The following is a 26,263-nucleotide window of genomic DNA, read 5'->3' as shown; positions in this document are numbered from 1 at the left end:
AACCGGTCAAGCTCTGCAAAAAACACCCAAATTGGCTTTACTAAAAAATGGGCCAGTCGGTTGTAATAAATCCTTACGGAAACATATTCACTTTATGTTACTGGGGGAAAAGATAACGATCGCCTGTGCCTGGAAATGACCCTCAGTTTCCTTTGCAGCTGCTAAACAGAAAATATCATGGATAATGACCCAGAAGAAGACTGCTAGTCTAATCCTGGATACTTCAGATAAATGTGACACTGTTTGGGAACCCTGGAAGAATTATCTTAAAGTGCCTTGGTGTTTTTCAGCTGTAAACTATTGCTCAAAGATGCTCCATAGTGCCCTCTTAGCCTTCCTTCCTCTTTGCCTTTCTTCTTTGCTATTCCATCTCTTTCATTCATCCTGTCCAATGATAAAGCTTTATGTGCTCTCATTTGAGTATTAGGAACTAGTCCTCTTGGTAGTTATTGTTGGCAATATAACAATGGATACGTTGTTAGATTAAAATTTCAATTGTTTAATGATTCAATGATTCTTTTACATTTATTCTATTTCTATTTATTCTATTACATATAATTCTGCACTATAGTTCAGACCGATTGTCTCCTCCTATTGTTCATAAAATTGCATGGGTACTGGGCAAAGTAGTCTCTATGAGTAGAGTTGTTATTGAGGTTTGGTGTATTGTCTATCCCCTTCAACACAGTGAGATCCCATATGGGGTGTCGGGGAGAGAGGGACGGTGCCCAATCTCATGTACTTCTCTACATTTCTCTTTTCATTATTTTTTCTGGTCTCCCCAAGCAGTACTCAATTCATGGGGGTTCTGAGCTGTAAATTGTGAATGAGATAGTCATCATACTATGATATTTATAGGACAGACAATGTTCTTATTCTGTGTGGATTTATTATTGTTAAAACTCAATAAAAACTTTGAAACAAAAATAATGTGCAACGCTCAGAAATGTATATACAAAAGTAGTAAAGTAAAATGTGAATGACCACAAAAAATATATGATTAAAAATAAAATAAAATTATGTGCTTCTACACATTCTGAGTGATGTAAATAGCCATATACAATACATTAAATAGTGGTGTGAAAAGACAATATTGAAATGTCTATAACTATAAACAGTAAGTATAATTATATAGACTAGTGACATGAATTTCAAAAAAACATCCAGTGTTCAATGAGTTCATATGTAAGCATACAAAAATATGTATAACTTCTAAACCAAAAAAGAAAATATCCACGTGACAGCAGTATTATGTTAAACAACTGTGACAAAACCACCACCAGTTGTAAGAAGGTTTACCGAAGTAAGAGGACTCAAATGGGCTTAGTCAATAAAGCTTGTGGTGTAAGACACCAATACATGAAAAGCATCTAGGTATGTAGCCAGGATCAGAGTGGAAGATGGTCCATCCGTCCAAACATCAACACAAAGCAGTAATGTGCCAGCATGATGTACTGGATTCTCTCATGCAGTCAAACAGTATAGCCAAAAAAAGAAAGAACTCCATATAGTGTGAACCAGTAAAAAAATATAATACGTTTAATAAAAGATAAATGGAACACTCACATTTAGTAGGTGTATAAAAAGCGCTTAAAAATGTACAATGTGACCAACGCAATGACATCCGCAGGGCTCGTCAAGACGCGTTTCATCTAAGGAGACATCATTTGGGGTCAACAGATGTACACAGATGTGTTCTTCCCTGTAGCGTTCATCCCACTCTTCTTTTTTGAAGACATTGCAAGCCACAAAAAGGGAGTACCTGGGTTTAGCATTTAAACAGCCCAGAAGGGAGACCCTTTAATAGGGCTCACCAAGCCCTATGCAACAATCCTGCTAAGCACCTTAGCCTGCCAACTAACACCTGGTGACTCACGTGACCGGGGTAAGGAGAAATGAACTGCTGAAGTGAATGGTTCAAAGCCTGTTCTCTGTTCCACAGCTGTCTCCTGGAAGCACCGCATCTCTGTTTAAATGTGCACCGAACACTCTGCGCATACATGCGGGGTCCCAGCAAACGCACGCAGCTGTATTCGCACATGACACGAATCTTCACGCGCCAAGATCAGGCTACGGCGCATGCACGGCTCTGAGTGTGCACAGCATCTGTGGCGAAGCCTCGTGCACTATGGCCGCCAAACAGCCACAAACACACGTGCGCCATGGAAAACCAAGATGCACAATGGCGCCCCCTTGTGCGCGGACCAACCATAAGAAGAAACAGCCAAGACAACAAGGAAAAGGTACTCTTGCAAACACCTGCAGCCAGCCCAAACTCCCCACAGTGGTCACTGCACACAAGCGTCCTTCCTCTAGCTAGTTTGACAGATTGTTACAATCCCTGGGGCACCCCACAATAAGTAAATAAGGGGGTTTCACTTATCCGTCCAGGTGCAGGGCAGCCTTAGAAACGAAGAGCCCAATCTTCACCCATCATGGCGGGTTCTGTCACTTGGGGACCTTCAAGGACTGGGTACCCTTTTCATGTTTTAGGGTCCAATCCCTTGGATCTCTACAGCACCCTGCAGGAATGCTTTAGCTCTGTGGTGTCCAGGATTCCAGTACGCAGGGTCCAGTGCTCAAAGGTCTCATTACAGGCAAAAGCTTGCAGGATCCTTGCGTCGTCTTTGAAAGGCTCGAGTACCATTTATTTAAGCATAAAAGTTTTTCTTCAAGTGGATCTGATTGGTCAATCCCTTGATTCATTATAAGAAATGTTTTGGGACTCAAGAAATGGAGCAATAAAGAGCTCAACAAACGTGCCCATCCACCTTGCCGACACTGGTGAAAAAACTGAAGTACTTCCTGTACGGGAGGGGTTATATAGGGGTGGACTTCCTGTCTAAGACTTTGTCTACCAGTGTCCATTCACCTGAAGATGGCATATAACCCAGTAAGTAATGAATAATAGCCTAACTCTGTGTCCCATGATGTATGATAAAGAAACATATTTTTTCCATTTTGGATAGCGCAAGGGAGGGTTATAACCCCTGTCAGAATTCTCACCATTTTTATCTTTTTATATTTTGAAGATTTCCCTTCACTTCTTGTCTCAAAGCCAAAACTGGATGTGAGAGGAAATCCCTGCAAATTAAGGGAATCCCTTGGGGACCCCAAGGTCACCAGAGCTAGTGTCCTCATTGGAAGATTTCACCTCTATTACTTTTCTGGGGATAACCCAAAATGTGGGATTTTCTTTTACTTTCACTTTCAATGATAATGGTAAACAGGACAAACAGAGAGGGTGAATCTCCTTAATTGGGGGGGCACGGACAGCAATAAAAACTGACAGGTGTTCTAATCCCTCTCCCCTCAAAAAAAAAAAAAAAAAAAAATATCTGCCTTTAGTTATACTTTAATACTAATGAATACCAGTATTCAGATGATATGGGCAACTTTCCTCCGCTCCACACCTTTACTAAACAATCTTCATAGCATGTACATGATATTTTAAATAATCAACATTGCTAAAGGAATGGAAAATAACTATATTGGTTAAAGGGAATATAGGCATTACCTGTTGGACATAAAGTGTTGTCATTGTGATGACATGGTTAATGTATGAGCAGCATCCGATCTCCTCCACGTTGGAAAGATTTCTGAGAAAAGAAAAAAATTATATTTAAAGGATTTCTTGTTATTTATCATCCATGTCCACAAAGAGAAAGACCAAAGCTCACAGCAATATGGAATTTAGTTTCAGAGATTTGCTTAAAGTAGAATTCCAGCCTAAACCTAACTAGTCTTAAAAATGTCCCCTCTGCCCTCCTAAAGCCTATCCTGACTAACCTTTGAAAAAAAAAAAAAGATGATGTATATACTTACCTATTTCCAGCTCGCTCCAGTCTGGTCACGTGATCTGACCCCCCCTGTGCGGTAGCTGCAGGGCAGTGGAGGGTGCGGTAGCACAATGGCTGAGACATGGTAGCCCATGGGTGACGTCAATGCTCCCAAGCATTCCTAGCCATTGACTAGCATTCTCTCCTGTCCCCTGCACCTGCTGCTGGCTGGCACATGGGATCACATGACTGGACCAGAGTGGGCTGAGAATAGGTAAGTATTTACTTTTTTTCACAGCCTAGGTGTTAGTAGGAGGAAGGGACATTTTTAATACTAGTTAGGTTGAGGCTGGAATTCTACTTTAAGTTTGCTACACACTGATAGATTCTCAAATTAATGTTTTATATGAAAATTCTTTGTATATTTGAAGACTGAATGAAGACTGAATAAAAGTTGTCTGAAGTACTTCAAAATAGTTTTTTTTAACATTGGATTTTGGAATCAATGTAATTTCCTAGACAAAAACGACATAAACTGTTAGAAATTAATTTCTTAGTGAAAAATTTCCCGACCTGCTCCTTTAAATTTTTTTATCACTACGGTCAAAAACAAACATCCATTTAACTCTACTAATGTTTAGAAAATCTTACTAAATTAGACTGTTGTATAGCAATTTTTACATTGCATTCAGGTGAGCAAATCCCTCCCTGATAAGAGGGAAGATATCTGCCCATCCTTCAACATGCCACTGGAGCATCAAGACAATACTCAGCCAACCCTGCCAGCAGTGCATGCAGAGTACTATAATTCTTTCCTTGTGAGATATGACCCTTTAGAAATCAATGTATACCAGGTCTAAACCTGACCAAAAAGGTCCTTGGGTACAGGGAGCTCAACCTGCAACATATTTAGCTATCCACTGTAACTGATGCGGGAAGGGACAATTTTTCTCACTTCTTGTTGCATCTGCAAGTAATGAAGTACAGGGAAATCACCATAATGGGACACAAATGTACAAAAAAAAGGGATTTTAATCAATCTCTTCTCTATCCAAAATGTAAAAAAATGTTTTGGCTTTAGGTGTAGTTTAAATAAAAAATATCATTCTCCTTGCCTGCTAGACATAGGTCAGTGTTTATTTGTCCGTTATATAGTTTATTTGTTGGACTTAGAGTATTTGACACTTCATAAAATTTCTCATTTCAAATATTCAATTGAGTTAACTTTCATTTAATGCTTTATAAAATTGAGCGATAGTGATAATGAAAACATACTCTTGAATATTATGGCTGATATCCCATCAGAGTATAAACTAGAGCTTTACACTTACAAAAAAAATAACTTAAAGCAGAGTTCCAGTCATTTGTATGTTTACTAAAAGTCAGCAGCTACAAAAAGTGTAGCTGCTGACTTTTATTAAACAGACACTTACCTGTCCCACTGTCCAGTGTGTACTCACCGCAGCTGTGTTCTCCCTGTGTCCTCCCTCTGTGGCACCGGCATCTCTACAATGGACACCAGGCTGTGACAGCTTGCGGCTTCACAGCCGGGTGCCCACTGCGCATCCGCTAGCTGCGCTGCGCTCTGTGACTGGCCCCAAAGTCTTCTAGGACCTGTCATATGTCCAAGAAGACTTTGGGAGAGAGAGCTTCTGCTTCCGTTCGCCAAGGCGACTGGAGCGGAAGTGGGAACAGGTACCTGTCAAATTTGGGTACCTGTTCCCTCCCTCCTCCCCAAAAGCCCCATTTCTCAAACAGGAGCCGGGGAGGAGGCCTTAAACGGAAGTTCCACTTTTGGGTGGAACGCTGCTTTAACTGTAAAGGATTGTTTTCTTTTACAACAAATATACTGTACCCCCTGCCTCAAAACAGTATTAAGTCATCAAACAGATGTGGAATGCTGCACCTTTTTTTTATATCTTGGGTGGCATAAGGTATATTTCATTTCTTACCAGGGCATTATTGTAACTCGAGCAGGGGACATTACACCAAACTTACTGGTCCTACACTGATAGCCATAACTCTTCCATGGGCTGACCTTTCTGGGTACCCTCTATGGACTGCATTCTTATGGCAAATCCATCATTGGACCAACGAGATCACAATCCATCTGACTCAAAATTACCCTCTTGTATGCCTAGTAGTATACAGGAAACATTCTTTATTGAATCAAAAGACTGCAGCAACATAATTTGCAAAAAGATTTTAAACATATCTACCTGCAAATGATTATGAAGAATTTGACGAGCAAAAGTGAAAGTGTCTGCTGTTCCTCTTCTAGCCCATCAGCGGTCTTCTGCACACAATACAGCAGCTGGAGCCTGAGCACTTGCAGTATATGATCTGGAAGCAGTGATAAACCTGGAGGTTCATCATCAATCCTACAAAACAATAATAATAGGAAATAGGATACAATAATAATAGGAAAAGCTAGTCAGATATGTTCTCATGGCCAGGTTGGTCACCCAGGGGCCCATTTAAAACTGCAGCCATATTATTGCTTTTCAAATAAAGCTTCCTATAGCGCATTTATAAAGCACTGCTAGCACAGTGTGGGGGTAAGTCCATTGATGTCCTGCAGTGTGCAAACATTTCTCTTCTATTAATGGACCACCTGTTTGTCATTATTTATGTGCATATTTTTCTTTACACCCAGATAATAAAACTTTGGTGGGCACTTCCAAGCTATAAAAACACGGTTTAAAAAAAATGCTCATCGTCATCTTTCTTGGGCTCACCTGGAACTGCAAATCTCAGGACCAATACAAACCTATCTCTTTCATTTTAACTTTGTTTACTTTTTCCATATATGATACTTTGAGCGAGGCAATATTAAAATGATAAAGCAAAATGTCACCAAGCACACTAGTAGTGGGTCAAGTTATAAAGTCACATTAAAGATTAACTTCACTTTTGTTGAGAAAAAAACATCCCCCTCTGAGTGATCTATGTACATTGCAGGGATTTTAACAAACTTTGTTGCAGATTCCTTCCTTTTGTTATTCTGAAGAAATTCCTGTGTTTTTCTGTGCCCCTGTACTGTGTGTGTTCCTAATTATTAACCAGCTGCTGTAGAATCAGGGCTCTACTGAGGAAAATTGCGCGGTCTACATCCCCTTAGATACAATTTCCTATTGGGAGTATCTTACCAAAAATGACATTTTTGTTGCAGGGGATGCCAAAAATCTGACTTGTATCTTAGTGTAGCCTTCAGGGAAAATGAGTGAGCCAATCACACAAGCAGGAAATTATGTTACTGGGAGGCGTTCTGTACACATTCTGTGTACAGAACACTTTCAGGTAGCCATATTGCATTTACAGAAAATTCAGCAGCTGCAGATTGAAATTAACATTCAACTACAATATGACTTGTGTTGCACTTGTATGTGCTATATTATTTTTTTTTTTTTATATATGCTTTTTTTTTTTTTTTCAATGAAGGTGGAGTTGCCCTTTAAAGCAAAAAAGTCACAAAATAGCCACTATATCCAAATACCATTATTCTATATATTTTATAAACCACTGCACACCTTCCTAACCATGACTAAATCTGTGGTTTAGGAAATGTGAACCAATAGTGCTCTAGTGTGTACTTTCCTCTTGTTTCAGTGGCGCTTACTTTGGAACCCTGAAGAAAGTGGATGATGTTCACAACAGGTAACCTTTTTAAAATAACAGGGGTAAGAAAAGTATGTACTGTTGTAATCATATTGAGAAGTGTTTTCTCAACCAAAGGCACAAAAAGAGCATAACAATAGAAAGGTGAACACTCTATAATATTACAGGTGCAGCTCTAAAGTACACATGGCACTTGGGATATAGCTAGAAGCTCTATGCATCTCACGGGAGATCAAGGGAGGTTTAGGGACACTCAACTAGGCCACTTACCAATAGGCACTGCTGTGACCATCACCCTTTTATCAAACTATCTCCAGACATTGATATACTTTCCGGCTCATGTGCTTCTTACCCTGAGAGGAGGAGGAGAAGGACTCCAACATGCGATACCACTCTCTGCTTCTAATCTCTGCAGGTAGATGCAAAGAACATATTGCAAAAATTGCATGCTCTACACTGTGTGGTGAAGATTTATTTTAAAAAGAACATGTGGTTTGGCCTCTATTTGTGCCACATGTGTCAAAGGATTCCCAGGGTAAGTTAGACAGCTCAGCTTATGTGATTGAAACTTCAAACTGAGCCATCCAATGTGACCCTTTCAGTTTTATGTATAAAATTTCACTTGGAGCTATTATTCTCTGTAATCAGATCAGTCTTTTTACACCATGGTAAGCATAGACCAGGAAGTGCATGAAAATAAGCCACCAACTCCACCTGGGCTGGTATAGATTTAAACCCTTCTTTATACACTTAACGTATTGGCAAAATAAAAGTACTTTCAGAAAGGCATCTTCCATACCCAGTGCCACTGCAGCTTTTAGCATATGCCAGTGCTGGCGAACCTCGTCACCCCAGATGTTTTGGAACTACATTTCCCATGATTCTCAACTACACTGCAGAGTGCATGAGCATCATGGGAAATGTAGTTCCAAAACATCTGGGGTGCCAAGGTTCGCCATCACTGGCATATGCCTATAGCATGCAAGTGTTTCAGTGTTAAACTTAAAGTGTTAACAAACCCACAACAGTAAAATCAGTCTGTATATGCAGTAAAGCATGCTTGTTATACTCACTGTGGAACCTGCATTGTGTAAAAAGGCTACTTGATCCTGTCTTCTCTTAATCTCGCCCTGTTCCACTGTCCCAATCTATCTGCTGATAGAATAGAGCCTTGGAGGCAAGCTGCACATGATCAGTTTATTGTGTATAGCTAGAGAGTTTTTTTTTTTCTTGGAAGGGAGCATGTGATCAGCACAGAGCCCATCAGCACTGTTCAGACAGAGGGTCAGGGGTCCTGCAGTCTCATAGGACAATCAGGAGAGAATGAAAACTCCTCTTACAAGCTTTAACCAGACACTGATAGAAGTTACAAGACTGCTCTAACTGCTGACGAGAAAAGGTATTTAGCAGTTTAAACTTACTAAAATAATAGCATTTCCATGTTCTGTGTACTGTGGGAGACCAGATATAGTGAATGCCATTTAGTAACACTTTAAGGCTCGCCATACATTACACATTTTAATTTTCTTTAGATTTATCTTTAACTCTGTAGTGCAAGGGCCTGCCTGATTACATACAAATTATAGGTGTTTAGGTTTACCTCTTATAATATGATTTTGGTAAATCTAAAGAAAAATTGCACAAGAGAATTGTATAATGTATGACCAGCCTAAGACTATCCTGCACAGCATCATGGGCCACAACAATAGTGCATCTTATGATACACTGACATGCAGCTCTCACTCTTTTCACAAAGAGTTGCATCATTATTATGTCCCGGGCTTTTAATGCATTACAGCTGCCTTCCCATAGGTGAAAATAGACTTTGGGTACATCAGAATGTGAGTTTAAAATGCATATGTGGCAGATTTGACTTACATTTTTTCCCAGAAGCACAACAAGAAGTAGGAGGAAATGTTTCCAAAACAAGGAGGAAATCCCCTCAGGGCACTTTCACATGGGCAGACTCCACTCAGCGGGGGGGATCTGTTCGCTAATACTCGCTGAGTAGGCACATGACGGGTCCGTGACCACCCACTTTCCTCTATGGGCGGTCGGATGTAAACAGACAGCCTGTCCGGTTACATCTGTCTTCCGATCTGCCAGACAGATGGGATATGGATCCCCCATCTATTTTAGTGGATAGGATCTGACTGGATGTCAGCAGCTGTAAACAGACACAGAGAGCAATGGATGATCCAATCAGGTCCACCTGTCAGTTTTTTAGGCAGACCCGATTGGATCAGTTCACCCATGTGAAAAAGGGGCCTTAGACAGTTGTAACCAGAACAGGTTTACCCATTGGAAGGTTTTTCCCTAAACTTCTGTTCCTGTGAAAAATCTGAAATTTCAGATGTGCCATCACTTTCTGTACCAGAGGCAATGGACATGAGGACAAATAAAAAGTGTAAATATCTCCAGTGGAGACAGCAAAACAAGATATTGAAAAAAACAAGTTTAGGATTTATATAAACTTTAATTTAAGATGTGATTTAGGGGCTTTAGCTTAAAGTAGGTCAGCCAAAACCTAACACTAAATCTATTCTAAGCCAAATTCTAAGGCTACATTCACACTGGGGTGGTAGGGGGCGTCGGCGGTAAAACAGCGCCATTTTTAGCGCTGCTCTACCAGCGGTATTCGGCCGCTAGCGATGCAGTTTTAACCCCCGCTGGCGGCCGAAAAAGGGTTAAAACCTCTCGTATAGTGCGGCTATAGCCGCGGTACTGCCGCTGTATAGCCGCGCTGCCCCATTGATTTCAATGGGCAGGAGCGGTGAATACACCGCTCTTTCACCGCTCCAAAGATGCGGCTGGCAGGAGTTTTTTTCTTCTCCTGTCAGCGCACCGCTTCAGTGTGAAAGCCCTTGGGCTTTCACACTGAACAAACAGCAGCGGCTGTTTTGGGTCGGTTTTCAGTCGGTATTTTTAACGCAATAACGCCTGCAAACCGCCCCAGTGTGAAAGGGCTCTAAAACAAATCCAGTCTCCAGCAGCGGATGCTGTGTGCAGGAGAGAACCAACAAGACTGGGAAATGCTTGGGAAGTGATATCACACAGAGTTACTATGGGGTTTCTGTTGTCAGCTGCCTCTCCTGCACACTCCCACACACTGAAGCAGCCGCTGACAGCTCAGCGTGGGACCAGAACGGAAGGGCTGCAGAACAGGAAAGGATATCAAGCAGCTGCGTGCCCCCGGGGGCGCGTATCACAGCGATCGTTGTTGCGGCGTGTCAATCTGACACACTGCAACTCCAATCTAGGTAAAGAGTCTCTGACAGAGACTCTTTACCACGTGATCAGCCGTGTCCAATAGCGGCTGATCATGATGTAAACAGGAAGAGACGTTGATTGGCTTTTCCTCACTCGCATCTGAGAGAACGAGTAGAGGAGAGCCTATCGGCTGCTCTCCTGATGGGGGGGGGGGGTCTGTGCTGATTGTTTATCAGCGCGGCCCCCCTCGGATGCACGTACAGGACCACCAGGATGCCACCAGGATGCCGCCAGGACCACCAGGGATGGCCACCACATTGGACTACCAGGTATGCCACCCTAGACCACCAGAGAAATGCCAATCATTGCCCAGGCAGCTGCCAATCAGCGCCAATGAAAAATGCCTGCCAATGCCACCAGTGATGCCTATCAGTGAAATATATCAGTGCCAGCCATCAGTGCCCATCAATGCCCATCAATCCCGCCTTTCAGTGCCCATCAGTGCCGCCTATCAGTCCCCAGCAGTGACACCTATCAGTGCCACCCATAAGTACCCATCAGTGCAGCCTTTCAGTGCCCATCAGTGTCGCCTATCAGTGCCCATCAGTGCTCACCAGTGCCGCCTATAAATGCCCATCAGTGCCACCTATCAGTGCTGCCCAGTGCCCATCATCAGTGCTCATCAGTGCCATCTCATCGGTGTCGCCTTATCAGTACCCATCAGTGTAGCTTATCAGTGTCCATCAGTGAAGGAGAAAACGTACTTATTTACAAAATTTTATAACAAAAACAAAGAAAAACTTTTTTTTTTTTTTCAAAATTTTCGGTCTTTTTTTATTCGTTTAGCAAAAAATAAAAACTGCAGAGGTGATCAAATACCACCAAAAGAAAGCTCTATTTGTGGGAACAAAATGATAAAAAATTTAGTTTGGGTACAGTGTAGCATGACCGCGCAATTGTCATTTAAAAAGTGACAGCACTAAAAGCTGAAAATTGGCCTGGGCAGGAAGGTGTGAAAGTGCCCTGTATTGAAGTGGTTAAAGGGCTAGATAGATTAGGTTTAGAATGTGTCTGAGAGTAGGTTTAGCGTTAGATAGTTTTTAGGCTCAACTTTTACTTTAAAATAACAATATTACTAAATAGAATGACCAACAAGAGGATTATTACTGATCATGGTTTTGAATGTAGTGCAGGACCCCTGACCCTGCAGCTCTCCTCCTGGGCATTCTGGATGGTTTGAAGCTCACTAGAGCCACTTTGATCTTTGTATGCTACACTGCTTTTTAGGCATCTAAAACTATACTTCTGAATTGGAAGCTGCCTGGATCCACCCACATTCTCAAGAAGGAAATCAATGGCTGTCTTGGCATTTTCTAACCTTACATATACTAGGGTCGTTTTGGCACTATGGTGGAATAGGTTTATATATGGGAGCACAGTAACCCACCTATCAGAAAATAAATAGTTATAATACACATTAGCATACAGACATTATGAGCATAAGATATTTACTAGGAAATCACTGCAATTCATATGTAATTGTGGACTACGAGAAAATGGCGGTGATCGCCACTATAAATAACATGGGAAGAAGGTCATCCAATCACAAATCCCAGAGGAAGTCACGAGATAGTGACGAACCGGTAGGAGGAGCTTGATCGGCTGACGTGGAAGGAATCAGGAAGTGCTCTGTAGCACAAGCTTAGGACGGGGTGAACGCCACTGACTGGGGCTGCAGATCCGGTTTCAGGTAACACCATCATCCCATCACACATGAATATACTAAGGCGTGTTTTTTTTTATCATGAAATGTGAGTGTAATTCTTGTGGAGTAATAAATCTTTTTAAAAACAATATCACACTATTGCAAGCCTCTGTTGTTTCTACATGTGAAATATATGAGAGGAGGTTGCTGGTAACCAGGAGGAAGTTGTTCTTGATCCGCATTTTTTAGCCAATAATTACCACAGGAAGGAGGAATCACAGGAGGATCTCATAATGCTGTTAACATTTACTACAGGCTTTTATACAAAGCCCTTAAGGTGAGGGTACATCTGGTGGGTACACAGTTGTGTGAAAAAGTATTTGCCCCCTGCCTGTTTTTTTTATTTTTTGCATATTTCTCACACTTAAATGATTTGGATCATCAAACAAATTTTAATATTACACAAAGATAACCTGTTTTTAAATCATTATTTAATTTATTAAAGGGAAAAAAAGCTGTTCAAACCTGCCTGGACCTATGTCAAAAAAGTAATTGCCCCCTCCCATGCTGAATCACAAATGAACTGATTAACCACAATTTTTTGGAAAGCTGAGTTAAATTTCACTTGCCACACCCAGGCCTGATTACTGCCAGACCTGTTGAATCAAGAAATCACATAAATAGAAGCTGTCTGACAAAGTGAAGCACACTAACAGATCACAAAAAGCCACACATCATGCCACGATCTAATCAAATTCAAGAACAGATTAGAAACAAATAGCTGAAAACCTCGTGAGCTGCTAAAATTAATAAATACAATGAAAAATAAATAATACACTAGTGTAAAATAAAATAAAAATAAAAATAGACAGTTGCCAGCACTCCCCTAAATTTGACAATACAAAATGATATAACAAAATGTGTGACGCTAAGACCAAACAGTGAATAAAAATAGATCAAAATAACTATAAAAAAATATATATATTACCCAAATCTACTAAAAAATATTAAATGAATAATAAATATATCCTGTGAAACAAATCCAAAAACGTGCAAATAAACATTCAATTATTTATAATGTCCAAAATAAAGTGCAAGTGCTCCGTGTGCTGCACAATATCCTTAATGTATATGTTGAATTAGATTCTTTGACAGTCCATCATAAAAACACAGATAAAAGTGATGCTGGAGCCTTCATGCAGTGCGCACACAATCCTCGTGTACCCCTCCACCAGATGTACCCTCACCTTAAGGGCTTTGTATAAAAGCCTGTAGTAAATGTTAACAGCATTATGAGATCCTCCTGTGATTCCTCCTTCCTGTGGTAATTATTGGCTAAAAAATGCGGATCAAGAACAACTTCCTCCTGGTTACCAGCAACCTCCTCTCATATATTTCACATGTAGAAACAACAGAGGCTTGCAATAGTGTGATATTGTTTTTAAAAAGATTTATTACAACTTAAACTCCACAAGAATTACACTCACATTTCATGATAAAAAAAAACACGCCTTAGTATATTCATGTGTGATGGGATGATGGTGTTACCTGAAACCGGATCTGCAGCCCCAGTCAGTGGCGTTCACCCCGTCCTAAGCTTGTGCTACAGAGCACTTCCTGATTCCTTCCACGTCAGCCGATCAAGCTCCTCCTACCGGTTCGTCACTATCTCGTGACTTCCTCTGGGATTTGTGATTGGATGACCTTCTTCCCATGTTATTTATAGTGGCGATCACCGCCATTTTCTCGTAGTCCACAATTACATATGAATTGCAGTGATTTCCTAGTAAATATCTTATGCTCATAATGTCTGTATGCTAATGTGTATTATAACTATTTATTTTCTGATAGGTGGGTTACTGTGCTCCCATATATAAACCTATTCCACCATAGTGCCAAAACGACCCTAGTGTGGATTACTATGTAGTACACTGGTCGCCGCCATTTTTGTTTAGCTCGCATTAATACCTGAGCAGTAGCCATTTTCTTGTAGCGGTGTTTACACTCACAATGACTGTGCTATAACGATCCCTTTGTGTGTGTTATGGTAGTGTACACAGCCACCATTAATTCAATATATGTGCACTCCCTAACCACACATATAATTATATCAAATAACTGGTATATTATCCACACTTGCATCCCCGACAGTATGGAAAAAATGATCAAATTAAATTATTTAAAAATTTAAATTAAGAATATTAAATCTATATAATACTATATTATTGCTATTCTAATCATGAGAAGATCCATATAAAACTAGGGCCGTAACAACTAATCGATTAATCAACAACTAATCGATTATGAAATGAATCAATTTACTATTTTCATAATCATTTTTTATTTTTTTTAAACTCCATTATGTTACTAAATGTCTTAGGCCTGGTTCCCACCCATGTGTTTTTTGGTGCTTTTTGCAGAAATGCACTACAGTTCATTTAATGTTCACATCTATGCTTTTTTCAGCTGCTGTGTATATGGAAAGGGTCAAGGGCCTTTTTCAATGCAAAACGGTGCTTTTTTGGTTCAATATACTTCAATGGAGAAGCTGCAGAAAAGCATGTAATATTACAGTTCTGTTTGAAAATCTGCAAAACAGTCTAGAATTTTTTTTTTCTTTAAATAAAAAAATTTGATGTGAGTCTGATGATATTTACCAGATTCAACCTCTAATAGTATATAGAGTATATCTCTTCTGTCTGTTATTCTCAGAGAGGATTAAAGATTTTACTCCCTAACCATATAGTTGGTTATTTATATTTACCCCTGCATATAAAGATATTTAGGAATAAATTGCCTTTTTTTAAACTTTACATATTAACTAAATTATACACCACACTTCTTTTTAAGGTTATTAACCGATTAATCGAAACAATAATCGGTCAACTAATCGATTATGAAAATAATCGTTAGTTGCAGCCCTATATAAAACAGAATCATTATTTATATTTGTGGTGATTATGTATGGTTAAAAATTACAAATAGATTTATTCAAAATATTAAAAAACTGACTGACAATCCTTATACGGTGACTACCCCTCTCCAGTGCCTTTAATATTTTTCTAAACCCCAAAACTTCATCCCTAATACTTTTCTATTATGTACTGTTCTGAAGTGGTGATATAGGTGTTTCTCCTTTTTACCTTCGGTTATTTGGTATACAGTGGAACCTTGGAATCCGTTTCAGCAGAATTCTTGTAATCCAAAGCACTCGCATATCAAAGCGAGTTTCCCCATAGAAGTCAATGGAAACAAAGATAATTGCATTGACTTCTATTGCATGTAATGCCGTATGTGGCCAAAGGTGGGGTGGGGGCACCGGAGAGACTCGGAAATACTCGGAGACCGATTGGCTGCACTCGGAAACCCTCGGAAAGACTCAAACACTCGGGAACTCAGTATTTCCGAAGGGTTCGGAACCGTTCCGAGTGTCACCGATGCCCCAGCACCTCTGGGCAAATGCGGTACTGCACACAGCAGAGGCTTGAATCCTCGTTTTGCGAGACAACACTCGCAAACCGAGTCAGGATTGTTACTCGCAATCCGAGATTCCACTGTACATGTTCTTTTATTCTTATACGTGGGGAGAAAAAAGAGGGCCATGCGCATATCATACCACATGGGCATTCCAGGGCATATACTACCCCCTCTGTATTGCACAATATAAAATCCCTGAGCGTATATTCCTTCCCATTCTGGCTATTAGTGAACTTATCCCTTTTCTTATTATTATTTGTGGCTGCCCTGCAACTATAGCATCTGCCACAGGCATAAAAACCTTTTCCATCAAATATAGTGATAGCATTAGCAACTGGGGGTTCCACTAAGTTTTTAACCAATCTGTCTCTTAGATTGGTGGCTCTTTTATATATGAACCTGTTTTTTTCCGGGATGAATGATTTTAGGATGTCATCATATTTTAATATATTCCGATATTTCTCAATAATCATTTCAACCTGTTTATTTTGGGGATTATAATCCATTATCAGTGCTAGGGGTAATTCCTGTCTTTCCTGTACTGGTTTATTCGCTAATAATACGTTTATTTCTATGTTACCAATATTCTGTCTCTACTTTTCAATAAAAACCTGATCATAACCTTTCATAATAAATTTATTTGCCAACTGCGTCGACTGTTCCTTATAGTCACTTGTGTTGGTACAGTTTCTTTTGATCCTGAGGAACTGTCGTCTCGATATATTAACCAGCCAGGGTGTAATGACAACTATTCTGTGGTATGTACGAATTTCTATCCGTAGCTTTGAAGTGGGTTTTCGCGATTAACTTATTATTTTCATGACTAATTTCCAGGTCCAGGAAATGGATCTTCGTATTACTAAGTTCCCATGTCAATTAAATATTTTTATTGTTCTTATTCATTCCCATCAGGAATGTATTGAGCTCATTGCCATCCCAAAAAATGATCAAACCATCAATAAATCTATTGTACATTTTCAAATGATATTGTGAGTAGTACAATGCCTCTTCTTCTTCCCATTTGGCCATATATACAGTGGGGACGGAAAGTATTCAGACCCCCTTACATTTTTCACTCTTTGTTATATTGCAGCCATTTGCCAAAATCATTTAAGTTCATTTTTTTTTCCTCATTAAATGTACACACAGCACCCCATATTGTCAGAAAAACACAGAATTGTTGACATTTTTGCAGATTTATTAAAAAAGAAAAACTGAAATATCACATGGTCCCAAGTATTCAGACCTTTTGCTCAGTATTTAGCAGAAGCACTCTTTTGATCTAATACAGCCATGAGTCTTTTTGGGAGAGATGGAACAAGTTTTTCACACCTGGATTTGGGGATCCTCTGTCATTCCTCCTTGCAGATCCTCTCCAGTTCTGTCAGGTTGGTTGGTAAACGTTGGTGGACAGCCATTTTTAGTTCTCTCCAGAGATGCTCAATTGGGTTTAAGTCAGGGCTCTGGCTGGGCCATTCAAGAACAGTCACGGAGTTGTTGTGAAGCCACTCCTTCCTTATTTTAGCTGTGTGCTTAGGGTCATTGTCTTGTTGGAAGGTAAACCTTCGGCCCAGTCTGAGGTCCTGAGCACTCTGGAGAAGGTTTTCGTCCAGGATGTCCCTGAACTTGGCCGCATTCATCTTTCCCTCGATTGCAGCCAGTCGTCCTGTCCCTGCAACTGAAAAACACCCCCACAGCATGATGCTGCCACCACCATGCTTCACTATTGGGGCTGTATTGGACAGGTGATGAGCAGTGCCTGGTTTTCTCCACACATACCACTTAGAATTAAGGCCAAAAAGTTCTTCTATCTTGGTCTCATCAGACCAAAGAGTCTTATTTCTCACCATCTTGGAGTCCTTCGGGTGTTTTTTTAGCAAACTCCATGAGGGCTTGCATGTGTCTTGCACTGAGGAAAGGCTTCCGTCGGGCCACTCTGCCATAAAGCCCCGACTGGTGGAGGGTTGCAGTGATGGTTGACTTTCTACAACTTTCTCCCATCTCCTGCCTGCATCTCTGGAGCTCAGCCACAGTGATCTTTGGGTTCTTCTTTACCTCTCTCACCAAGACTCTTCTCCCCCGATAACTCAGTTTGGCCGGACGGCCAGCTCTAGGAAGGGTTCTGGTCATCCCAAACATCTTCCATTTAAGGATTATGGAGGCCACTGTGCTCTTAGGAACCTTAAGTGCAGCAGAAATTTTTTTGTAACCTTGGCCAGATCTGTGCCTTGCCACAATTCTGTCTTTGAGCTCTTCAGGCAGTTCCTTTGACCTCATGATTCTCATTTGCTCTAACATGCACTGTGAGCTGTAAGGTCTTTTATAGACAGGTGTGTGGCTTTCCTAATCAAGTCCAATCAGTATGTTCAAACACAGCTGGACTCAAATGAAGGCGTAGAACCATCTCAAGGATGATCAGAAGAAATGGACAGCACCTGAGTTAAATATATGAGTGTCACAGCAAAGGGTCTGAATACTTAGGACCATGTGATATTTCAGTTTTTCTTTTTTTAATAAATCTGCAAAAATGTCAACAATTCTGTGTTTTTCTGTCAATATGGGGTGCTGTGTGTACATTAATGAGGAAAAAAAATGAACTTAAATGATTTTAGCAAATGGCTGCAATATAACAAAGAGTGAAAAATTTAAGGGGGTCTGAATACTTTCCGTCCCTACTGTAAATTCGCTATGCTTGGGGCAAACCTAGCCCCCATGGCTACCCCCTTAGTTTGTAGATAATATTGATCCTGGTAACAAAAACAATTATGTTTTAAACACAAATCAAGGCAATCCACTATAAACTTTTTTTTTTTGTCTATCCATATCTTTATTGTTCACCAAGGCCCATTTGGCCGCATTGATGGCCCCCTTGTGGTTGATATTCGTGTATAGGGATGCCACATCCACAGTGGCCATGATGTTTTTTTCCGAAACACTGGTGTGTTTCATAACTTGCAGTATGTGTTTTGTGCCCTTCAAAAACGCCTTGGTATTTTGTACTAGAGGCTGAAGGTAGCAATCTATTTACTGTCCCAATCTTGAGGATAAAGAGTCAATTCCACTTATAATTGGGCGGTGGGTTTGTACTATTCTTGTGAATTTTGGGGATTGCATATATAATGGGGATCCTGCAGGTTTCAGGTATGAGGTACTTTTCCTTTCTTGGAAAATTAAACCTTTATCTTTTCCTTCTTTCACAAGATTTTCTAATTCTTTTTTATATTGTCTAGTAGGATCTCCTTTCAGTACTTTATAGGTATCATTATCATTTAATAGATCACTCATCCCCGATTTATATTGAGATTTTTCCATACCAAAATCCCTCCCCCTTTGTTGGCTGGTCTAATTACCAGATCCTTTTTTCCAAAGTTTTGATCCCCTCCTTGATATGTCCCTGACCTGTGGGTTTCTTTATATTTAGCGTTTCCAAATCCTTAGTTATTAACTTTTTAAACATATCGATATGTCTATTGTTGTATTTTGGGGTTAAATATTGACTTGTTTTGTAGCTGGGTATACATCCTTGTTTCTGATTCATTTTCATATCTTTTCATCGGGTTTAAAGGCAAAATGCTTCTTTATATTGATGCTCCTTATAAACTTTTGTATCCCTACGTATGTCTCAAATGTGTTAAGGGTTTTTTGTGGGGCAAATTTCAATCCTTGATCCAGTACTTGGAGCTCCTGTTTAGTCAGGTCAACCCCACTAATATTGAATATTCCCTCGCCTAATATTCTCTTCTTCTTTTGGATCTTCCTCCCTCCCCTGCATCCCCTCTTTCTCCCCATTGTCTGGGGGGCTCCCTCTGGGGGGGGGTGTCTAGGTGGGGTCCCTCCTCTTTGTGGATTGTCTCTGCTTGGATAGCCTTTGTCCAAAAAAGGTGTTCTTGGTTCCCCATCATTATAGTGTCCCTGAAACGGGGCATACCTACTGGGAGTAGTAGCATAATGTTGCTAATACTCTGGTGGTCTTTGCCATCTTGGTCTTTGGGGTAGTGGTAATAACCCCTTCCTTCCTTCCCTGTGGGCATGCATGTAGTTATCATTATGATTAGGTCTCCATGGTCTGGGGGTGTATCCATGGTAATTTCTACCCCCATAATAGTCTTGTGTATTATTGTGTCCACCTTGTTGCCAAGGTCTCTGGTATTGACCCCAATTTCTCCCACCTCCTTTATGACCTTGATAATAATTCCCATTATTCTGAGGACGCCATGGTCCCCTAGGAGGTTGATCATTATAATAAGGTTTAGGTTGATGATTATTATTGGGCACTCTTTCTTTATCCTTTTTGTTTGGTTCCTGCTTTGCATTAGGTGCATTTTGACTTAAGGTATTTTGTACTACGTTGGCATATGTAAGTCGCTCTGGAGTGGTATATGTAGAACTGGGTTGATTCAGGGTGATTTGCTGTTGCCATTTAAAAACTTTCTTCATTTTATAATCATTACAATCCCTCTGAAATTTACACATTTTTCTTTGGTTTATTCTAGTTATATTTCTGTGCCATGTTTTTACTTAATTTTTCAGCTAATGTTTTAAACTTGTTATATAAGATTAGAAGCAAAGTAGTGTACATGTATCGGTCTAAGAAGGGTTTCAAAGCCATTTCTTAGGCTTTGGAACTCCAGTGAACCATGGGGAGAGCCATTATCCACAAATGTAGATAACTTGGAACAGTGGTGAACCCTCCCAGGAGTGGCCGGCCTACAAAAATGATTCCAAGAGCATGGCGACGTCTCATCCAGGAGGTCATAAAAGAACCCAGAACATCTAAAGAACTGCAGGCCTCACTTGCCTCAGGTAAGATCAGTGTTCACGATTCAACAATAAGAAAGAGACTGGGCAAAAATGGCATCCATGGGAGAGTTCCAAGGCCAAAGCCACTGCTGACCAAAAAGAACACAAAGGCTTGTCTTGATTATCCCCAAGACTTTTAGGCAAATGTTCTGTGGACCGAGGAGACAAAAATTTAACTTTTTGGAAGGTGTGCATCCCGTTACATCTGGCATAAAACTAATACAGCATTCATAACAAGAACCTCATACCAACAGTCAGACATGGTGGTGGTACCTTGATGGTCTGGGGCTGCTTTGCAGCTTCAGGACATGGACGACTTACCATAATTGATGGAACCATGAATTCTGAGCTTTACCAGAAAATCCTAAAGGTGAATGTCCGGCCATCAGTTCGTGACCTGAAGCTCAAGTGCACTTGGGTTATGCAGCAGGACAATGATCCAAAACACAACAGCAAGTCCACCTCCAAATGGTTCAAACAAAGCAAAATGTAGGTTTTGGAGTGGATTAGTCAAAGCCCAGACTTAAATCCAATTAAGATGCTGTATCATGACCTTACACAGGCCGTTCATGCTGGAAAACCTTCCAATGTGGCTGAGTTAAAACAATTCTGCAAAGAAGAGTGGGCCAAAATTGCTCCACTGACTCATTGCCAGTTATCGCAAACGCTTGATTGTAGTAGTTGCCAAGGGTGGCACAACCAGTTATTAGGTTTAGGGGGCAATTACTTTTTTCACATAAAGCCAGGCAGGTTTTAACAGCTTTGTTATAGAAAGCAAAAATAAAAATTTAAGTACAGCGCTATGTTTAGAAAGAAAGTGAAAAAGCAGCCAACACACCTATAGACTCAAGGCAGAAAAAAACTAAAGAAACAAAAGTGTGGCGCTATATATCACAACCACAACCGTGTGTATTACAATAAAGACATATATAAATGGTGAATACTACCAAAAAAAATGTATGACCATAATATGGATAGTGTCAAATAATTAATCAGTTTTGATCACATATAAAATAGATACACAATAATACTTAATTATCAGATGTGCCAATGATTAGTAGAAACCCGTGCTGGTTCCATGAGCCAGACACCAAACATAAAAAACATGAAACTTTAAAAGTCCATAAAAAATGTGTAGAAAAATAGTGAAGAAAACATCGGCAGAGTTCAAAGGGGGTGATGCATGGCCAGATGGTATTCACAGAATTTTAGTCGCACCAAATCTGGCGAGTGGGCAGAAGGGAGACCACAAGTGTGCATAGATTGTACATCAGTGCCGGGGCCAACACCAGGAGTAGAGGAGGCTTACCGGAAAAAATTGACCTGAAATGGCATACACCAGACAAGTCAAAAAAGCATAATAACCAATGGTTCTGGGAAATGCGTCTTGTCAGATGTCATCAACAGATGGTGGAAAGAGAAGGGGGGGTCCGCACGGCTTCCTCTCCCATAGGTATTCCAGCATATGCCAAATGTGTAGTTTCATATGTGTGATCACATGCGTCGCCAGCTGATTCCCGGTTACGTCACGTCTAGGTTTTATCAGCTTTTTTGCCTTAATAAATTAAACCTCATTTGAAAACTGCATTTTGTATTTACTCGGGTTATCTTTGTGTAATAATAAAATTAGTTTGATCATCTGAGTCATTTAAGTGTGACAAATATGCAAAAAAAAAAACAGAAAGGGGGCAAATACTTTTCACACAACTGTGTGTGTGTGTATATATATATATATATATATATATATATATATATATATATATATATATATATATATATATATATATGCTATCTTAATCAGGACACATCGCTTCAAATGCCCTTTGCCTAGTCCACTCACTATGAGAAACAATAATAGTTCTAATACATATTTGGTAAGCGACAAAAAGAAAAAATGTCTTCAGCTTTTAATTTAGCTAGCTAGGCCCATTACAGGATGCAAATATCTGTATTCTTACAGGTTTGGGTAACAAATGATGTGTTTAAACAAAACCATTCCCCATATATCATAAACTGACTGCCATGTAAGTGGTGTTGTAAATGACCTTCACATAGTGACTTCTTCAGAAAGGGATTAGAAAATTTATAAACTTTCTGTTGAACAACCCTGAATCAGATCCAAAATAAACAGAAATAAAACATTTATAACCATTGTTTCTGCATGTAATGGGATACAGCCACATGCTGAATAGTTATCAAACAACTGACAGAGCAGAAGACATCCCTCTAATGGCTTTTCATCTGCCATAAACACATCAGTGCTGGGATTTTATCTGTCCTTAGGAAAAGGGCAACACTGAAAAGAAGAACACAGGAGATTTGGAATTTGGCTGAGTTTGGAGGATACCAGAGCGCATTTCTACCAGCTGAAGGAGTAAGCCTTGAATTCACTTGTTATAGCTATAGATACGATTTTCTGTAATTTCATATGCAGTTTCACGCCATCATTTTTAATTTTTTTTTATAAATTTAAATGAAGACTCACTTAAAGTGTTACTAAATCCAGGACTCTGCATTCACTATATCTGGTCTCCCGCAGTACAGAGAACATGGAAATGTAATTATTTTAGTAAATATAAACCGCTAAATACCTCTTCTCTTCAGCAGTATATAGCAGTCGTGTAACTTCTATCAGTGTCTGGTTAAAGCTTGCAGCAGGAGTTTTCATTCTTCTCTGACAATCCTATGAGGCTGGATGACCCCTGCCCCTCTGTCTGGACAGTGCCGATTGACACTGTGCAGATCACATGCACCCCCCAAAAAAAAAACAACTCTAGCAATACACACCAAACAGCTTGTGTGGAGTGCCTTCTAGGGTTCTGTTCTATCAGCAGATGGATTGGGGACAATAAAAGAAGGGGAGGATCAGAGAAGACAGGATCAAACAGCCTTTTTACACAATGCGGAGGATTAACCCTTTAGGTTTCCCAGTGAGTATAACAAGCATGCTTTACTGCATATACAGACTGAATTAGTTATATTAATATTAGAAGTTATATTAGAATATAATTTTTTTCTGTTATAAGGCTCCATTTACACCTGAGTGTACTGGAGGGCAGGCAGAATTGCGCCATTCTGCGTGCGATTCCAGAATTGTGGCAAAAGATAGGACGAGTTTGCGTATCCATTATTATTTTTTTAATGGCACCCCAAGCATGGTGCGATTTTGCCATTGTTGGCAATCGTCAAAACGCAATTAAAGTTATGGCAAAAATCACAGCGGCAAACGCGCCTCGCTCTGTGTTTCAAAATGTGATGCATGAACTTCTTTGCTGTGTTTTTGGAGCGGAGGGAGACCCATTCAAATGAATGGTACCGCTCCAAAAACGGGCCTCAAAAACACACCGGCAAGCTAAGAAAAAAAAAGAAAAAAAAAAAAGCTTTCTGCAGTATGCGCAGGTGTGAATGGAGCCTAAAGGTTTGCATCCCATCATATCAAAGCATACAGTTTTCAACAGCACACAATCATTTTGTTGCGATTTTTCTTAGGTACCTGGTCGGAAGCTCCTCAAAGTCGACATCAAGAAACTGTTCATAGCTGGAAACAAAACTGTCTAACCACAGTCGTAGGTAGTCAGGGTCTTTCTGTAAAACAAAGGTAAACAAGAAGCGTCAGCTCCTAAGTAATGTCAAAGTGTTCATTATCATCAACAGTGACAAGCTAACAAAGTTCATTACATTCGAAATGAAACCCAAAAGGAGGCGTGTGTAGCCAGCAAATATCTAAATCTGTGCAAAAGGGCAATGGTCTGCAACATACATAATATAACAGACTCACAGGATATCTTCAGTTTGAGATACAAGGCACTGCTGACCTGGACAGCTACTCCCACCAGTGTTGCTTACAGACAATATAATTGACTAGTGATTTGCCTTCTGCCTGCTTTAGTAGGGCACATCTTCCAGGAGTTCAGTTCCTCTTTAAAAACACCAAACAATAATTGACGTACAGTTGTGCTCAAAAGTTTGCATACCCTGGCAGAAAGCATAACATTTTGGCATGGATATTGAAAATATGACTGATCATGCCAAAAACTGTCTTTTACTTAAGGATAGTGATCATTTGAAGAAATGTATTATCACATACTGTATATACTTGAGTATTAGCCGACCCGAATATAAGCTGAGGCACCTACTTTTACCACAAAAAACTGGGAAAAATTATTGACTCGAGTATAAGCCATAAGCCTAGGGTGAGAATGCAGCAGCTACTGTAAGTGGAAAAGAGGGTCAACAATGCCCATTTGCAGCCTCACTGTGTCCCCCATCTGCATGCCTCAGCCTCACCTGATTGGCGTTGTGCCCATCTGCTGTTGTGCTGGGGTTATGATCTTCTGGCGCTGTCCCCATCTCCAGCCTTATTATCTCCCCCGCTGTGATATATTCAGTCTAGTCGGCGGCCATGTAGTGTACCAAAGCCCCGCCTACTCCTTGTCCTCATCCGTGACAAAACACTGACTCAATTTCCGGGAGCGCCAGGAGGACTCGAGTATTAAGCCGAGGGGGGCACTTTCAGCACAAAAAAATGTGCTGAAAAACTTGGCTTATACTCGAGTGTATACGGTAGTTGTTTCGCTCCTTTCTATATTATATCTCACTGTCATCGGGGGCAGTAATCGCTGTCATGTGAGTGGAAGCCCATCCCCCCCCCCAGTTAGAATCACTCCCTAGGACACATTTAACCCCATGATCGCCCCCTAACGTTTAACCCCTTCCCTGCCAGTGTCATTTACACAGTGATCAGTGAATTTTTATAGCACTGATCGCTGTATAAATGACAATGGTCTCAAGATAGTGTCAAAAGTGTCCGATGTGTCCGCCATAATGTCGCAGTCATGATAAAAATCACAGATCGCCGCCATTACTAATAATAAAAATGCCATAAAACTATCCCCTATTTTGTAGATGTTATAACTTTTGCACAAACCAATCAATATACGCTTATTGAGATTTTTTTTTTTACCAAAAATATGTAGAAGAATACATATTGGCCTAAACTGAGGAAAAAATGTTTTTTTTTTTAATATATTTTTGGGGGGTATTTATTATAGCAAAAAGTAAAAAATATATATGCTTTTTTTTTTTCAAAATTGTCGCTATTTTTTTGTTTATAGCACAAAAAATAAAAACCGCAGAGGTGATCAAATACCACCAAAAGAAAGCTCTATTTGTGGGAAAAAAAAGGATGGCAATTTTGTTTGGGTGCAACGTCGCACGACCGCACAATTGTTAGTTAAAGTGACACAGTGCTGAATCGCAAAAAGTTCTCTGGCTAGGAAGGGGGCAAAATCTTCCGAGGGTGAAGCAGTTAAAAAGCACCAGAAAATCTCTCTCTTCTCTATTTATAGTGTGGACCGCTTCCCAAGAACACAGTAAACCTATTTAGAGAAAACCATACAAGTATCACTGGAATCAGAATACAAATATAAAACGAACTAAAAGGAAAATTACAATTCTTGAGCAATGAAGTGTGGTCAGCTTTAGGCTGGAGTCAGCATGAAACATTTTCAGATATGTGACAGATGAAAACAATCACTGATTGGCATCACAAATGCCTAACAACAGGATCCAGAGCCAGTTTTCCAGTGCTTTATAATAACTTCTATTATTGTATGTAGTGGTACATTGTGTTGACTACGGTAACTTATATGTACAAGTGAACAAATGGACTGCG

The 26,263-nt window shown here is 40.1% G+C and overlaps 1 protein-coding gene across 6 annotated transcripts in view; it reads right to left on the bottom strand.

The window, feature by feature from the left end:
• NBEAL1 (neurobeachin like 1) overlaps window positions 1-26,263 on the bottom strand; it is a 371,002-nt gene that overhangs the window by 238,932 nt on the left and 105,807 nt on the right. For all 6 annotated transcript variants that reach the window (XR_012244983.1, XM_073633306.1, XM_073633307.1 and 3 more), the window contains exons 3-5: window positions 24,083-24,174; window positions 5,999-6,160; window positions 3,518-3,599 (exon numbers count right to left, since the gene is read on the bottom strand). Coding sequence is in view for 5 of the 6 variants with exons in the window: in XM_073633306.1 (XP_073489407.1) it covers window positions 3,518-3,599; window positions 5,999-6,160; window positions 24,083-24,174 (336 nt within the window). In the remaining variant the exon portion in view is untranslated. The remainder of the gene's footprint in view (window positions 1-3,517; window positions 3,600-5,998; window positions 6,161-24,082; window positions 24,175-26,263) is intronic.

Source organism: Aquarana catesbeiana, linkage group LG06 (assembly GCF_042186555.1).
Source record: "Aquarana catesbeiana isolate 2022-GZ linkage group LG06, ASM4218655v1, whole genome shotgun sequence".
Taxonomy (NCBI): domain Eukaryota; kingdom Metazoa; phylum Chordata; class Amphibia; order Anura; family Ranidae; genus Aquarana; species Aquarana catesbeiana.
The sequence above is the reverse complement of the archived record's forward strand: the minus strand, read 5'-3'. Positions and strand labels throughout refer to the sequence as shown.